The sequence below is a fragment of the Phoenix dactylifera genome, chromosome 8 (assembly GCF_051530095.1).
Source record: "Phoenix dactylifera cultivar Ajwa chromosome 8, Ajwa_hap1_PhDact_Kaust_v1.1, whole genome shotgun sequence".
Taxonomy (NCBI): domain Eukaryota; kingdom Viridiplantae; phylum Streptophyta; class Magnoliopsida; order Arecales; family Arecaceae; genus Phoenix; species Phoenix dactylifera.
This window is the reverse complement of record NC_143197.1, coordinates 31570001-31587424: the sequence shown is the minus strand read 5'-3', so window position 1 is coordinate 31587424 and position 17424 is coordinate 31570001. Positions and strand designations below refer to the sequence as shown.

At 40.9% G+C, this 17424-nt stretch overlaps 3 protein-coding genes across 5 annotated transcripts; all 3 read right to left on the bottom strand.

Annotated features, from left to right (window-relative positions):
• Positions 1-31: 31 nt before the first annotated feature.
• LOC103705954 (putative ADP-ribosylation factor GTPase-activating protein AGD6) lies at positions 32-7541 on the bottom strand. Of its 3 annotated transcripts, XM_088703639.2 has the most exons (6): positions 6259-7541; positions 5767-6163; positions 4884-5677; positions 2665-2754; positions 1158-1634; positions 32-669 (listed from the first exon to the last, which is right to left on the bottom strand). In XM_088703639.2, the coding sequence occupies exons 2-5, from the start codon at positions 5855-5857 to the stop codon at positions 1164-1166; spliced, it is 1446 nt and encodes a 481-aa protein (XP_088559765.2). In that variant the 5' UTR covers positions 5858-6163; positions 6259-7541; the 3' UTR covers positions 32-669; positions 1158-1163. The 3 variants fall into 3 exon arrangements, with proteins under 3 accessions (XP_088559765.2, XP_038980952.3, XP_088559764.2); XM_039125024.3 differs by having other exon boundaries at positions 32-1634; XM_088703638.2 differs by having other exon boundaries at positions 32-1634; positions 5767-6108.
• A 155-nt stretch (positions 7542-7696) lies between these two features.
• On the bottom strand, positions 7697-16129 carry LOC103705953 (Major facilitator superfamily protein). The gene is made up of 10 exons (XM_008789869.5): positions 15507-16129; positions 15257-15420; positions 14536-14599; positions 14336-14449; positions 14074-14118; positions 13029-13264; positions 12838-12928; positions 10745-10857; positions 10172-10295; positions 7697-8069 (listed from the first exon to the last, which is right to left on the bottom strand). Exons 1-10 carry the CDS (start codon positions 15699-15701, stop codon positions 7887-7889), a joined length of 1329 nt encoding a protein of 442 aa, XP_008788091.3. The 5' UTR covers positions 15702-16129; the 3' UTR covers positions 7697-7886.
• A 143-nt stretch (positions 16130-16272) lies between these two features.
• Positions 16273-16913, bottom strand: LOC103705951 (histone H2B.11-like). Its single transcript, XM_008789868.6, has one exon. It carries the CDS (start codon positions 16911-16913, stop codon positions 16449-16451), a length of 465 nt encoding a protein of 154 aa, XP_008788090.1. The 3' UTR covers positions 16273-16448.
• Positions 16914-17424: the final 511 nt, after the last annotated feature.

The window sequence follows — 17424 nt, the reverse complement described above, 5'->3', positions numbered from 1 at the left end:
ATATAATGAAGACATGCCTGGATCTGGTTCTTCTGAAAACTCTAGTGTTCCAAGGCGTAATTCCTTTGGTTTCTTCGATCTCTCATCAATCTGAAAATTGCGACAGTGGGCAGGTTCAGTATCTTGCAGTGTCACAGCTTACATAACTGTGTGCGCTTTTCTTAGCAGAATTTCCACATGCAGGTGCTTGGGTCTTTGTATGGATAAAAACAGAGCAACATGTGGATGGCTATGTTAAGGAAATGGAATCTAAATGTCAGCTGTGTCATTGAATAAAAGCGAGCTTAAGATGGCACACGAACCTGGAGTTCAAGGACGTACGACACTCACCAAATGCGTACCATCATGCACTCTTGAATGCGCTCAATTTCTGTTACTCAAAAAAATGAGCTACTTTATACCCAAAAAGTTCGCACCATTAAGAAGCCAACCTCCAGAGATTTCCAGGTAGACATTTCCTTTTCTTACATATCACATCTATGCAGCGAATCATTAGGAAGCTGACAGGCAAACAGAATCCGACTCTAATTCGGATCTACAACCCATGACACATGCAGATTATATTCCTTCCACCTTCTTCTTCAAAGCATTCTGCTAACCTTGGCTCCCGCGTGTATATATAAAGGCCAGCCTTTCCACTGAGGCAAACAAACTCCCATCTCAAACGCCCTGCATCATCGCCCAACGATGGCCATGGCAATTTCAGTAGTTGTAACTGAGAGCTGAAGCAATGAATGGACGGCCTCGGGAGTCCGAGGACGATGATATGTTTTCCTTAGGGGGAATGTTCCCATGCGTCTAGAGAAACCAGGAGATTTTTTGCCCCTCCATCTCAAGAGGTCAGAGACCGGGGATTCACCCTAAAGATCGTCTCAGAAAATCATATTCCCAATCATCCCATAGGTCGTCCACAAACACACTTGAAAGTAATAGTCTTCTAACTCGTATAATCGACTCATTTTCATGAAAACAATTTTCACTTTACCAAAAAATACATATATGGAAAACTGGAACATAATTAAATAATTTTCTGTTACAAACACGAAAAAGAAGCCCCCAGAAAATCTCCAGATAATTGTTTGCCAAAGAGGTATACTTGACTCTTCTTTCTGTTTGTAATAAATAATATACCAGCATAAAAGAAACTCGAAACGAACCTTTCATTAGGCAAAGCCACCATCTGTCCATGTAGAAGAAGTCGTTTTTACATTCTGATCACTAGCCTTGTTTGATGAGTTGTGGTGAAAATTCTCAAAACCATCATCTTTCGCATCGTCCCACCCAGCCCAGCCCTCTCCTCTTCGGGCCCCCTTCCCAGGCTCTTCCTTGTTGTCGTTTACATCCCAGTCATCCCAGGAGCCTCTGCCTGAAGAATGACCTCTAGGAGATTCCCAATCCTGCCAAGATTTCTCCCGTCCAAACTCTTTGTAGTAGCCGTTTCTCTCATTCTCATTTCGTTGCCAGTCATCCCCATTCCAGCTCATACCTTCTTTAGTATATTCCTCAACCTTCTGTGTGGCCATTGCCATGACTTCTTTCATAATTCCCCATGTTCTCTGTCCAATTTCAGTAGTTTTCGTCGCAACAACGTTCACCGTTTCATTTACCCCATAATCATAGCCCCCCTCTCGCACCTGTAGCAGAGGATCTTGCTTTCATATTGGTATGCTAGAACATTTGACTGATAATTGTATACAGAAATTGTCCAAATTCTGGTCCTGAAACGGCAGCTATGATATGCGGGTAGGCAAGCAGCTGCATGATGCATCTACATGGAATGCGGGCTGTACATAAGGGTGCATATGCAGTTTACTATTTTTTAATTATTTAAAGATATACTGAGATTGTAGTTCAGTCAGAGCACTGCCCTGTCAAGGTGGAAGCTGCAGGTTCCAGCCCATTTAAAGATATCTCCCTTTTTTTGGTGCACTTAAAGATAGCTCTCTTTGATTTAATTTTTTTTTATTATACTAACATTTAAAATTGCTAGCCCAAGGCAAGTATGCAATATTATTTATGAGTGCAGTTCAGAATGCACATAACAAGATGATAGCCAGGCGTAGGTGACAGATCAAATTTAAACATGCAAACTTAGATGGACCACATTAACAACCTTGCTAATATTGACTATTCAAGCCACTGATTAAATCATCATACAAACTGCAGAACATCTTTTACCAATGTAATGCAATATTAGATTTATCCTTAGCAACAAAGGCTTTCTTGAACTACAACGAAACAATAGATACGCATGTTATCCATGCATGATTATCTTCCCATAATGCTTTCTACTTTATCTTCTTGATAAGATAGGCATGTTACCAGCAGGAATTGAACCTTGGATAGAAAACAATGCAGAGATTGAAGGATCATAAAGCTCCTAGTATCATCTCACTTTTCAAACTTAAATCTGCTCATTACAGTGGCATATTGGATAGATAACAAAAAGTAGAAACTGCAAAGCCTTTGAGATCCTTTGTCTTTTCACAGTGGAAAGAAGTAGCATGTGACTCAACATGTGTCGTATGTCATTTTTATGTGATTAGCCCAACAAATAATGCACATTAACAAGGAAAAATAAAACTAAAATCCTGGGATATTAAAGTTAACTAATTTAAAACTGTTTATTTATGAGGCAATGTTTATTAGCAAAACAAGAAATACCTTGGAAGACAGCTCCTTTGTGCCAGCTTGGACGACATTAGCAGCAGACTCTGCAGCAGAAGCTGCAGCTACAGAGAGTCGACCAAGACCCTATTAAAGAAAACAATAAGGGAAAATTACCATAGAAAAATAAGGAATCACATAATTTACCGCTTCAAGAACACCATGCTTATAAAGGAAGAATCTAGAAAAGCTTCATAAATGAAAATCAAAAGTTCTGACAAAATGTAGCATTACTTTTTCTCCTAGATGAACACATGTTAATGAAGAACAAAATAATAGCATCTTAGTATAAAACGATAAAGTTAACCTAAAATGATATGCAACATAATCACATTAAGAGTACAAAACAACTCTATCATAGGCTCCAGGTTCAGCTAAAAGAGTCAGATGGTTCAGAAAGGTGACTGAAGTCTTGGAGACACAAAGAATCATAGGATGAATCAACTGTAAAATTTGACAAGGAGACATCCAGAAACAGAATTGGTTTCAAAAGAACAACTATACCTAAGCAACCACAGGACTGCCAACAGACAACCATACCAAAGCAAAAATGTTGCCAACAACCCTTGCTAACCAACTATTAGCATTTTTCGACAATCCTAAAATTGATTATAAAAGACCCCACCGCCAAGTCTTCTTCAAAGAAAAATTAGAGACCGATGTGACATTTTCCATTTCTTACTTTTCTTCACCATAGTCATTCAAAGAACCATGATCCAACACAAATAAGCCATAATGATAAGTAAGAAGAGTAGACCAGATCTTCAAGAAATAATACCACTACAGATTTATTTTATCTTGATCGAATGGCAAGAAATACTTTTAGATGTCCAAAAGATCTTAGTTTTTGAACATTACTTATATCTCAACAAAATATAACAACACAAGAGATCCAACATCACTTGTTCCATGAGTTCCACTTTTGTGCTTAAGGCATCTATAAGGGCAAACTGTCCAACCATCACAAAACACCAGTTACCTTGTGCATATGCAGTTTTTGTGCATCACTGGTTGCACAAGCTCTGTTTTTTTGGAAAGCACTTGCAAAATCATCTAACATTACATGCAAACAAGATATATGGCAAAGGATAATTTGCAATAACTATGCTCATTGCTCGACCACCAACAAACATATTCCAAGTATTCTCTTTCTAGTTGAAAATGGCCCCCCTATTAGTTGCTTGTTTCACATGTTATTCAAAGTATTACATTTTGTACCGGGGGTGGACTAAGGTCTAAGATCTATATGATGCTGATTTCTGAATGGGTGACAATCAGAGGGTTGATTCTACACATAGCTCATGTAAAAATTTCTTTTACTAACAGTTCTAGTGCTTCCAGAATCCAATGCCGTACTTCCATTAACCATCACACAGAAGGCTGCATTGCCATTACAGGAGTTTACTCGCCTCAAAACTAGATGCACGAAAGGAGAAATCAGAGAAAAAGTGAACAAGAGATATGCTTATTCATTGGATTCACTGGCTTCATTGGGCCAAATGAGTCAATGAGGGTGGGGATTGCAACTTAATTGGGAAGCTTTCATTTTCATTACACTCCCGTGACATGATACTTGACTTCCAGAATGACCAACTTTGTCTTCATTCCTCATGCGACATATCCTACAATGACAGGATAAACTTCAGAATATATGCTCGAAAAGGATGCACTTTAGAATGATTAGAGTGTAGCCGATGTTTTGACAAAACTTCCACACCATCTCTTCTAGCTACATAGACTGGACCCCCTCATCTAAAATCAATCCTCCTTGTTGACTCTGATTAACCATCTCCCTCGAGCATTTCATAAGTTTTATCAGATATATGATTCATGAGTACGATCAGCAAATCAAGATTTTGAGTTGTAGTAAAGATTGGTTTATTCCTATTCTCGGACTTTCTGATCAAATTACCACAAACTTTTGTTCCGCACACTTGAATCTCTATGATACAAGGTTATCAAGTACTATTGAATTTTGAGGGGCCTACAGAGTAGCTGTTTGATTGTAGGCATATACCCAAGAACCGCTTTGTACTATTGTTCTTGGTCGCAGGGCGACACATCAGAACGCTTTTTCAAAATAATTTATGATATAATAATAAGTCTACCTATAAGTGCATTGAAATAGCAATTTAGAGGGCAAATATGAAGCATTAATAACAATTGCAACAGCAGCTGGAAATAGGAGGAGAGGGTGGGGGCATGCAAATTGTCACCTGAGAAACAACGGAGAACATGTCCCCCTGGGAATTGCTCCGTGGCGGTAGGGTCGACCCGAACCCGACATACTTCCCTCCCTGGGACGGCGGGATCCCCTCGGGCCGAGCCTTATTCTCCGCAATCTTCCACGCGAAGAAGCTATCCTTGTTCGCCGCCGACTCCTCCAGCTGCGACCTCGTGTACATATTCTCCGTGGACCTAGACCTCGACGGAGCCTCTCTCCCTCCTCTAGCGCCGCCACCCGTGAGATCGCCGACCGATTGGTGCCGCCTGATATCGGAGGACGACCGGAAGTCGTCATTGCCCCAGCTATCCCAGCCCCCATTGTTCACCGAGACGCCGGTCTGCCCCAGCGGTGGTTTTCTGGCCCCGGCGGCCCCGCCGGCGGGGGAGAGGGAGAGAGTTTCTTTGACGACAGGGGGGTCCTGCCAGGGGCGGCCCTCGGCGAGGGCCTGGATGCGATCGCGGTAGACGGCGGCGGCCTTGGTGTTGTACTTGGCAACAATGTCGGTGTCCTTGGGGACGCCGTACTGGGCAAGGAAGGCGTTGAGGCGGTCGTTGCCGCCTGCCTCCATCTTCTTGAGCTGGATCTCGGACCAGGAGTCCATGGTGACGGAGCGGACGAAGCTGATATGGACGCCGAGGCCGCGGTGCTTGCCGGAGCACTCGAGGCACATGAAGACGCCGTAGGAGACGGATGCCCACTGCGGGTTCTTCTGCGCGCAGTCCACGCACGTTTTGCTCCCCGCCTGGGACTGGAGCTCGCGGAGCCGCCGCAAGGCCGTGGCCGCTGCCATCTCCGCCCAAGATCGAGCGATCGATCGATCGATAATCGAAACGAAAAGAGAAAAAGGAAGGGAAACAGGGAAGGGAAGAAACCTGAATGGAGAGATCCGATGGGCTCGTTTTGGATGGAGGCGAGGGGAATCCTGCGGAGGGTGGAGCGGGCGGCCTCTGCTTGGTTCCCCATTTCTCGGAGGGTTGGATGGACGGGTGGTTAGCTTATATCTGGGATCTCGCCGACGCGGAAAAGAAGCAGGCGTTTCTTCTCAGCCAGAGGGAGCGGGACCGGTTTCGCTTGGGTCGGCCCCTCGGGACGGAGGGTGGTGGAGAGAATGCAGCTGATGGCCGCCTGATGACGGGTTTAGGAGCAAACGTGGTTTACGTTCGGACGAGCCGAGCGCGGGAGAACGAAAAGAATGTTGACGGGTGGTGCTTAATCTACAAAGCAAAATGCGTCTGCTTGCAATTAATAGGCTGACGCATTGCTGTGCCTCTTAAAAAAGAAAGAAAGAAAGAAAGGATACATTTATATCAGAAAAAGAATTGGAAAATGAGGAATTTACATCAAGGAAACATTTGAAAATTTACCTGCTTTCTTTTGCTCTCAAATGATTTCATTGCATGAGCAAGTTGGTCCGTGAAATATCCGGTCAATATACATGCTTAAGTTCTCCCCTCTAATCTTGTGCACCCAACATCATAAATAAACAAGTTCTCCCTCCTGCAGCTGGAAGTTCAAATAAGCTATTTCGATCAGCAAGATTGAGAAAGAATAAAGAATGTAGACCCCCTTTAGAGCATGGCCAGGCTAGGGCTAGGTAAAGACTTGGCCTCTGTTTAGCCCGGGGTTCTGTTCATTGGTCTTAACTTGTGAATCGAGCCAACAAAGTCCTGCATAAGGCTCCCAGTGAAGCTGGAATATCAAGCTAAAATTAGACGCAGCAGCATTCCAACGGCCATTACACCTACTACAAGAACAAAGCCCAAAATCCAGCCCAAATGATACAAAAATTTCTCGGGGAGCCCTCGTCACATCACCAGCACGAATCAACGGTCAGAAATCTCCATCACCCGATCGCCTCCTCGCCGCTCTCCCGCCGCCCGGACTCCCAGGGCGGTGAACAGCAGCGGCGGCACGAAGAGGTCCACCTCTTAATATGTACTTTACCTACGTTGCTCGATGCAGGCATTCCACCGCTTAATATGCACTGATTGGTAATGAAGCAACCAACGTATGAACAAATCCCAACACCAGCTTGGTGACATGGAACTGATAGATCAAACCAGTTTGATCGGACCAATGGAAACCAGCATCACAAGCATGCTACCTTCTTCCAGAGCATCCATTTTTGAAAGAAATAAAATAAGAACTGGCTCATCGGTTATGAAAGAATTTTCCCCATCTAACGACTTTGGAAAACCAAGCGCTTGTTTTGAATCGCACTTGTTCTTGGGCTTTTCGGTTTCGGCACGAATCAGTGGATATCCATGCTTTTATTCTCTCTTTTTTTGAAAGCAATAAATTATTCTTTCCAAAAGCCCTAAGAGGATTTTACAAACAATCTCTAAAAACAAAGGGTTCCACAATGCTTCAAGTTCATTTTTTCCCTAGGACTTTTGGAAATAAAAAATAAAAAGACAAAAGCAAAACGAACCCCTAGTTGGTTGCCGCCTTCGGACTTCCTATTACTTTTTCTTCCTCCTCTTTCCTTGATGGTGAGGGAGAGTGAAAAACCCATCCAGTTCTCATATTAGGCAATATATAAATAAAAAAGAATCAGGGAAAAGAATCCACCTTGTATTACCCAATGGCGGAAAATATTTATATGAATTCAATCTGCAGCACAAAATGAAATTCCAAGCAAAACGTATCAAGCAGGGCAAGCCTAACCAACCCAACCAAAACCAGTCCAGGGTATAAATGATCTCAAGTCCTGTTCCACGTATCTCTGGAGCTCAGCAGAACTGATGACCCATGGTGCTTAGGTCTAAACGCTGTCGCATTTTATAGATCTTGAGCTTACAATTTCAAGAAGGCAAGATCCATGCAATGGCTTCTGATTAATGTTTGGTTTCAAAATGGTGCACATAAAGAAGAAATTCAATAAAATCACACATTCAACAGATGCATACGCATCAAGCCGAACAAGCATGATCTGAATAGGATGGCAACATGATATAGCAACTGTTTTGCTGAAAAATATGAGCATGACACATCAAGATCCAGAGGAAAATGATCTTTCAACATGGAGGGTAAGAAAAAGGAACCCTGTCATCGCAATGCACAGGGCAACACCCATCAGTATCAACATAGCCTGCATCGTAATATACGGACTCAAGAAGAAGATGACAGCAATTGAAGCACTTTGCCACACCTTCAGTTGTGCAAAAGCTGCCTCCTGTTCAGATTTTCACCAGTTTCAGGACCATGATAAAGGTTATGGTCTACAACTTGCATCAGAAATATAAGAAAAAACAGACATGACAATCCATGTAATCATGAAACCAAAATTTGATAATTATGGTAGCTACAACCTGTCAAATTAAAAGATACACTGGGATTAGAATGGAGGGTCTGGAGCATTTTTTCCCAAATTTTTGGGAGTCGACTTCCCATTCTTCATTGTTTCAATACCAAAATCCAATTTAAGCTGCTTCGGTTTGAACGATTGCAAGTGATGCTTGCTGAGAGAGACAAACCTCAAGAAAAACCTTACGTCCTCAAGACACCATATACCTTCCCTTCATAACTTCTTTCACTACAGGAACCATGACTGCCTCAAAAGGAATTCTCAACCACAACTGTCTCAAAAGGAATTCTTTGTGCATCAATTTCCAAATTCATCTCAGCTCCCTAAGTAGCATGCATCTCATGGCCATCAATTTATGTTTATCTATATCTACTCCCTCCTCACCCCAACCTCTCAGTCATATTCACAACCACAATCTCTGCTTACCCACAACACCAAAGAGTTAATTTGCCACTAGGCAACGTACCACTCATAGTACACACCCCAAATTCCCTTGTCTTTGTAGCAGAGATATCCGCCAAAGCTTATCCCATATTCCTGTCACAGTATCAGTAATTAACTTCTTACTTCCCCACAAGATCTCCTCTACCATGCAGATAATTATTAAATACTCTGGATCAATTGATAACTTCCAACATTTCTTGATTTATCGATGGCAACACCCTCCATTGTCGATGCCTCAGACCAGCCATCAACACCCACCATCACATTTGTGGATCCTAATTTGCTCAGGTGCTTCCAACTGATCATTGTTTTACACCTTGCCACACAAAAGGCATTATTTTGTTTGGCTCTTTGGTTTATTTATACCCTCAAACATGAAAAAACAACTGCTCACATGAAAGGCTATCATCATCTGCTCCATACAAGCTCCAATTCTGTGGTTTTCTCAGAGTTATGACACTCCTCCGCTTAAGGTTTTCATGCTCCATATTTACATCAGCATACTATGCAGTCGATAAAGGTAAACCTCTGTATGTGTCAATGGACCTATGGGTTTTAATGGCAGAACCCGACCTTACCTAAATTTTCCAAATGGACAGCCAGTTATTTTGCTTAATCTTTCCACAGAGCCCTTCTCAAAGATCCATTTGTGGGTTAACCCAGAACTATGTTTGATGAGAAAAGGATTGATCATGATGATGATGATGATGATGATGACTACATTTTATGATCACCTCGATCAATTAATCTACTTAGCTTCTTTTGGTTATTCCTTCTTACTTATAGTGGGACTGTTACAGAACCTAGTTTAGACACCTAAAGTAACTCGTACATCATGTCAATGTACGCGATGCTGAAGCAAATCTTCATAATCATATGCAAACCAACCAGTCCAAACCTGTTGAACATTAGAGAAGGCTTTGTGAATAGCTCAAAGCTCTAATAAGACATTGCATCCAACACTTTCTTACTAGGAGAACTCTGATCACAAATAATCTCTTGAAACTAGGTTACCACATATCTTGTTGCTTTCAATAAAGGAATTTTTATGGAAAATTTATTCAGATATGCAACTTCATGTCAGAAGCTTAAATATTACATGGTGGAACAACTACCAATAACTCTGTTGCATGTTCCACTGGAGTTTATGAAAAATACTTCATTCATGGAATTTCAAGGTAATCTAATTATTAAATAACCAGAACATTAGCCACAAATGTCGGTGTCTATGGAATTGAAATTATAATTTTCAAAAATATTTATGAGACATGATGCCACTGAATTATGCAGCTGCACCATAAATTCAAGCTCAAAAAACACCACGATGAGAAATAATATATTCTGACCTAACATTTTTTATTCAGCAAAGATCCAGTATAAGTTGGCAAATCTATAAAATATGAGGAGCTAGGGATTGATAATAATGTGACAATGCCTTTTGCAAGTACGATGGCAACAGGAGTAAAGGAACATTAAGAATTAAAAATAAGCACGCTCAGTTTTAGCTAAAAATATAAATATATTACCGTGTCATGCTTGAATAGCATCCCAAACAACGCATTCAGCTGTGTATTAAACACTCCATCACCAACACCCCATATAGCAGCCATAAGTAGGGGACATACAGCGCCAAGAAGTCCACCAGTATTACTGCAGCAGTGAAGCAAAAGAAAAGCACAAGACACGAGACAATTAAGCAACCAGACATGAGAAGTTTGCTCTGATACCTTCAGATAAAACATAAAAACCTAAGGGTAGGTTGGTTGCAGGATAAACTGGGATAAGCAGAGGGATGACCTACTTTTTCCAGTTTACTCCCCTCCCTGCCAAACACTCCTTTGGACTCCTTTATTCCTTTTTTGGTGTGTGTGTTTTTTTTTTTTTTTTTGGGGGGGGGGGGGGGGTGTAAATTAGGGTGCTTGGAAAACTACTTGAGCTCTGATCTCACACAAAATGGATAAACATATTCTACCAAGAAGATTGAATATCTCTATCCCATTTTAATTATTCATTAAATCCCCATTAATCCAGGCAACACTATTTCCCCATCCAATGGACGCTAAGCAAGCACAAATTGAAGCTGGAGTGTCAAGTCATACCTGTAGCCAAAGAGAAGCCATAACAGGACAAGAATCTGTAGAACAGCTCCACCAGAGACAATAAAAGTGATGGAAGACAGTCCAGATGTGAAGCGTCCAGCAACCAGTGAACACTAAAACCATACAATAAGACTCCAGATGTTAGCAGAATCAACAGATATCAAAATAACACTACCAGAAACTTACTTCACAATCTTCTTGCATGATGCAAACAAATGTAAGTTTCATATCTTTAGGTACTGACCATCACAAGCACATGAAATTAACCAATGACACTTTTTCCCCTGTATTAAAAAGCTAACGCAACTCACTACTCTCGCTTCTGACTAACTACTAACATTCTCATCCCTGATTAAGGCTGAGTCACAACCACAAACCTTAGCCCCCATAAACTGCAATTATCATACCTGAACCTTCGTACATCTGATATGACTTTTTTCAAGAACTATAAAAGAACAGTTTAACCCGAGGATTCTTCTAACACTGTAAATAGCATAAATGAAACACATCTGTCAATAAGACTACCACAAAAGCTTACAAACTTGGTTAGCCTGGGGATGAATAAACAAAACCATGCAAGAGATGATTCATTTGGGTTACTAACAGGCAAAAATTCAACTGATTACAATAAAAAAATTATTTAACAGAAACCAAATTAGTTACTAATAAGAATTTATAAAAAAAGACTCGTATTTTCATTCAGAAATGATGTACAATTAATCAAGATAAATATCATTAAATGGGGCAGCCATGGTATTGTCCTTAAACCATACTTTGAAGGAGTACCATTTCCAGCTTTCTTGATGTATCAAATTCCAGTAATCTGATTTTGCTTATTCCTCTATTTGATACGTTATTTGCAGATACTTTCTTTTGAACTTTACAGAGGGGAAACATGATATAAAATGTAGGCTAAGCCATATTGTTACATCTGACACATTTATGTCTCTTTTACCCTACCACACTAACATTAAAAGCTGGAAGGAGTCTACATCTGCTTCAACCATGGTTTTGACTACTTTGTAGGTGACAAAATCTCAGTTCTGATGCACAAAATCAAAAGAACATTTAGGCTTTCACCCAAAACATATGTATCACCACCTGTTATTGGTAGTCTTACTTGATAGGTCCTCTTAAATAGTATTTTTCTCTTTTCTTTAAATACTGTGAGCAATTCAAGATATTTATCTTTTTAGTTTGTACTTTGTTCACATACTAATCTTGACTATATTATTTATCATAGGAAAGACAAATTATATACCTGATAGTAATAGAAACCTCATAGTTTCTCTTGTTCTTAAGTTCTCCAATATTAATCACGACAATCTCTTTTGGTTTTTTACTTCAAGGATCATATTTCTAGTTTTGGCCCATCTAAAATGAATCAGAACACAAATAATCCAGAGCCCACACAATGACTTAGCCAGTGACCAAAGGTACTCCATAGCCAATTTTATCAGATGTCTCCGAAGAGACGAAGGTACTCCATAGCCAGTTTGCTTAATTGAGCTCTACCAAGGAAAAGAACCCCCTCATATGTTTAAGTACATTGTCAGTGTTGTACATGACAATGCTAATTCGAGAACCTCATGCAACTCCTGCATAATCCAATGAGAGAGTTGTGTGGCTATGAACTTTGTCGGCACATAGCTAAAAGTTGAAAGTGTGAAACATGGATAGATGTTACAGCATCCCACAAAAATGAGGATCAAGAATCCAGGAATTTGTTTGAAACTAAAATTATAAAGTTTAACACTCCATGCCATATGAAAGTCCATATAAATGTTGATAATGTCATGAGATTTGATGCTTACTTTAAATTTTGAAACACTTTTTGTTAATAAAGACCTATCCAGAAGAAAAAAGTGCAGGAAGAAGATAGCAGAATAAATGTAAATTGTTCAGAAGTTAGCCTAACAGAAGAATATGTTATTCATGCTTAAGAAGACCTGCAAAGCAGAAGATTATAAGTTTTAATAAGCAACAGGAAAAAAGCAAGAAATGACACAGAACATCAGCATTCAGTGATATCATTTTACTCCTAATGACTTCCTGACAACTGGTGAATCAGAATAGGCCATATGGTGACATACAATTGCATCAGCAGCCCCATATAATGCCATTGCACCACCCACGCCTGAGACACCAAGTGCTGGTGTTACAATTTCCTTTGTGAATTCAGCCCTGTTATTAGAAAACAAAAGCTTGATACTGAATAAATAACTGACAATAAAATCTCAATTTCTAAAAAGCATCATGCATAGTAAATACATGTAACTTTTACCATACAAATGCCTGTTGTAAGCCTGAGTATGCAACAAGAGGAATAACCAAAAGCACCCGTATGTCCAGGAGTGGAGCAACAATAGATTTAAGAACAGATGCAAGAGATGAATACATGGGAAGGCAACCCGCTTTGTCATCTCTTTTAGATAGAAAGCACATCAATGTGATACCCAAGACCATACAACCAAGGAACACAGTAAATAAAAGGTTTTTCCCAGTGACACTGTCCCCCTCCTGCATTAATGTGATTATGTTCCTCATCTGAGTCAGTAAAAGAAGGAAACTCTATGCTATATATAAAAAAACTGAGGTGATTTGCATATCAATTAAACAATTTCAAGATCAAGAGAATGAAATATAATAATGCTATAGTATTGAATTCTGCTAAAACAAATCAATCAAGGTAAACTGTTAGACATTCAATATTGAAAGAATTTATTTATTTAAATCTGAAATAACATTTCATCTATGGTCCATCTGTGTTACATATGATTCACCAGCAGCAGTAGCAATTAGTGATTTTTCTACCAAAAGGAATCAGTACGGACCATGACTCTATGCATAAAAGCTCCACAAAGGAGCTGATCATAATTTTCAATCGATTTGGTGCTGACTAACATATGAAGAATGCCAATGCATAACCAAAATCAACCAGGCCAATGCCTGCAGGCAAGTAGCAAGTTCTACCCTAATTACAACCAAGAGCACTAAGAGTATCCTTAAAAAAAATAATGAATAACATGAAAACAACAACAAAAGCACAACACATTCTTAAAGAATAATCAACACAAAAATACATCTAGAGAATCCACTCAGACTTAAATTAGAAAGCGAAAAAAATCAAACCATTCCTCAATAATTGCATGACTATAACAATGATTGTTATGAATATAATGATCTCAACATTCAGTAAGACAGGAAATATATTTCCCATGTAGATATCTTCACAAATTAGAATTAGGAGATAATCATCACCATTAGAATATGCTGTAAATAAATAGTCGATCACTCAAAGCGATATAGAGATCATGTAAATAGCATACCTTTCCATCTCTCAACAAAGCAAGTGAGATCAAATTACCAATGACCTGCAAGATAGCAATTTAGCATTAAAATTTGATATCATCATGAACAATAAAACAATAATTCCATGCAAACACCAAACTTAGAGGACTCCCACTGCATGTAAATCTCTTCAAGAATATGATAATAGACACATGAAAAATAGAGGATATTGAACTAATAGTTTTTTTCATAGATACAGACTTTCTGTTAGATAGCAGGAAATTCGAGAAACTATGATACCTGGTGACTAGCAAACATTCCCCAAAATTCTCCATTGAAAGTACCAATTACTGTCCCTTCATGCAATTGGCAATCTTTTGCATGGCTACGTGCAGTGGAAGTGAGATATGTTCCCTAATGTAGCAGAACATGCACATCCATTAATATTTATAAAAATTGAGGGCAAAAACAGTGTTTAACTGACCGCATACAATTGCTACCTGTCCAACCCAAATAATTGATGCAGCGAAGCCAAGATATAGAGAAGCTGGCACCATCGTGTACCTACAGCAACGGCACTATCAAACACTGTACACATAAGCACTAGCAATTGTGTGTGTGTGTGTGTGTTTAGAGGAGGGTTTTTCTTTTTTCTTTTTTTTTTTTGTGGGGAAGGGGGGGGGGGGGCAGAGGATCAGGTCTCTGAGAATGAATAAATGTGAAAAAGAAGCAGAGGAGCAGATAGATAGATAGATCAACGAAACTAAATGAAATTTTTTTACAAATATATAGCTCCTAAAATTGCTGCATATCAATTGTTTGTCACATGTCATAAGTAGTTTATTGCTGAAAAATAACATTTGGAGGACCATGCTGTTGCACTCGTTCTTCTTTCTTATCTTGCCGCTCAATCACTTTGAAGAACATGTCCAGGTCCTAGCCAACTATTTCAAACCTCAACTTTCAGAAACTTAGAATTGCCAGCCAGACTAGACACACCTTAGCATGGCTTCCCATTAACTTCTGCAGGAATTTTGTGGAAAAGCTGGCATTTTCAAAACTTGCGTTGCCATAAAAGAATTCAAAAGACAAAAAGAAACACATGCCCCTCTTCAAAATTTTGGAAATTAATGATTAAAAGTATAGGAAGCGAACATGTAGCTAAAGTTTCCAATATACAGTAAAATACAATATCAATAAAGGTGAATTCCGAGAGTGCACCATGAGGGCTTCAAGTTGGATGCAATGAACAGCAAGTAGCCGCTGGTACCAAGAATAAGGGCTCTCTTTGACCCCAATCCCCTGACAACCGGAGACGCCACCACCGAAAACAAAGTGAAGGAGGTATATAATATCCCCAACGATGTCGTTCCCAAATCTTCCTCCTGATCACAGAATGCAAAATTTAAAAAAAAAAAATCACAAATCAACAAAGATATGAGGAAAAGAGAAGGGAGAAAGAGAAGCTCACCGTGTTCACAGTGCTCTCCAAATTCTGAGCAGCTCCATAAGCCGAGAAAACAAACAAGAAAGCAAAGCTGAGAATATGGACATCCCTTGCGTAATTCTTAGGCTGCCGTTTTTCAGAGGAAGAACAAGACCCGACCTCCTCCGTCACAACCACCAAAGGGGCGGCAGCCTCTTCTCCTACCCCTTCGGATTCCATCGCCCTCCTAAATTCTCAAAGGCTCTCAGGATCCCAAAGCTATATAAGAGCAAACTGGATCTATTGCCGGCCAGAATCTCGCCAAGAAGACGACGCCCAGAAAAAGATCGAATCCGGACGAGATCCGGCCGGGCACCAAATTTGTTTAGAAATTTATACCAACAGAATTCGAAACACCCGCCGAACAAGCAAACATTAGGACCATGTATCAAACAAACAGAAGAAAATATCAGAGACCCAGAGACCACGCTTGTATTTTCCTAACCCTTATTCTCCCAACCATTTTAGACTCACGCTACGTGCCCTACTCGTTCGAGCACGCAAGGGCAATACCGTCCAATCACACGATAATTAGAGCCACCAAACCGATAATGAATTAAAAGCTGGAGGCTAGAAAGAAAACCGCCAAATGACTAACATCCGACCAATGACCACAGATTCATCATTCACGGCACAGGGCAAAAGCGTCATTTACAGAGAAAATGAAGCAATTAATATTGCGTCTAACCGCCGCAAGCCACATTTCTATCTATCTTGAAGGAAAGAACGCCGACAAGAACCAAAGAAACCATTATAAACGAAAGTCGCTTCTTCATCGCTAAATCAAAAGGACAGCATATTACATTATGAAAGGAAGAGAATACGGCAGAGAGTAAAGATGTGAGAATAACAGCAAGAAAGATACAAAATTACAACTCGAAGACTTCTAGATCCGAGCACGAGGAGGCCACGAAACCCTAGGACGGATCAAGAACTTGTGAACTTGGTAACAGCCTTAGTGCCCTCGGACACGGCGTGCTTGGCGAGTTCGCCAGGGAGGACCAGGCGGACGGACGTCTGGATCTCCCGAGAGGTGATAGTCGGCTTCTTGTTGTAGCGAGCGAGACGGGAAGCCTCCTGGGCGAGCTTCTCGAAGATGTCGTTGATGAAGGAGTTCATGATGCCCATGGCCTTGCTCGAGATGCCGATATCCGGGTGGACCTGCTTCAAGACCTTAAAGATGTAGATCTTGTAGGTCTCGCTCCCCTTCTTCGCCTTCTTCCTCTTCTTCTTGTCGCCGGCGCCGCCCTCCTTGGTGGGGAGCCGCTTCTCCGCCTTGGGCTTCTTCTCGGCCAGGGCTTTCTCCGCCACCGCCTTCTTCTCCTTCTCCTCTGCCGGCTTATCAGAGGCCGGCTTCTTCTCCGCGGGCTTCTTCTCGGCCTTGGGCGCCATCGGGAATCGAAATCGAAAGGGAGATTTAGGAGTGGAGCTCCGGGGGATTTCGGGGGCTCCGGGAGCGGAACAAAGGCGCCAGGTCTTGCGTGGGATAGACGAATTGGGTCGGTGTAGCGCATACATATATATATAGAAGGAAAGTAGTGGACGGGAATTGGACGATGGGCGGTGCCGCGGATCGATCAGCTGGCAGTCTTTACGTCCGTTAATTTTCGCCCAATGGGGATGATAGATATTGGACGGCTGAGATGCGACCGAATCGCCACGTGCTCCCAAACCTGGAGCGGGCTGGTGTGGCGCCAAGAAGTTAATTTTAACGTGAAGAATCGGACCGCCGTGGTTTGAACCGACAAGGCGGTCTGGTTTCGGGTCACGAATTGGATGGATTCTTGTTTGCATATAATCGTTATACACCCGAACTAAATTATGAAATTGATGAGGTTGAGGGTGCAAAAGCACTGGAAGTCTAAGTCGATGTCCGTAAACTCAATTCGACCTCCGTTATGAG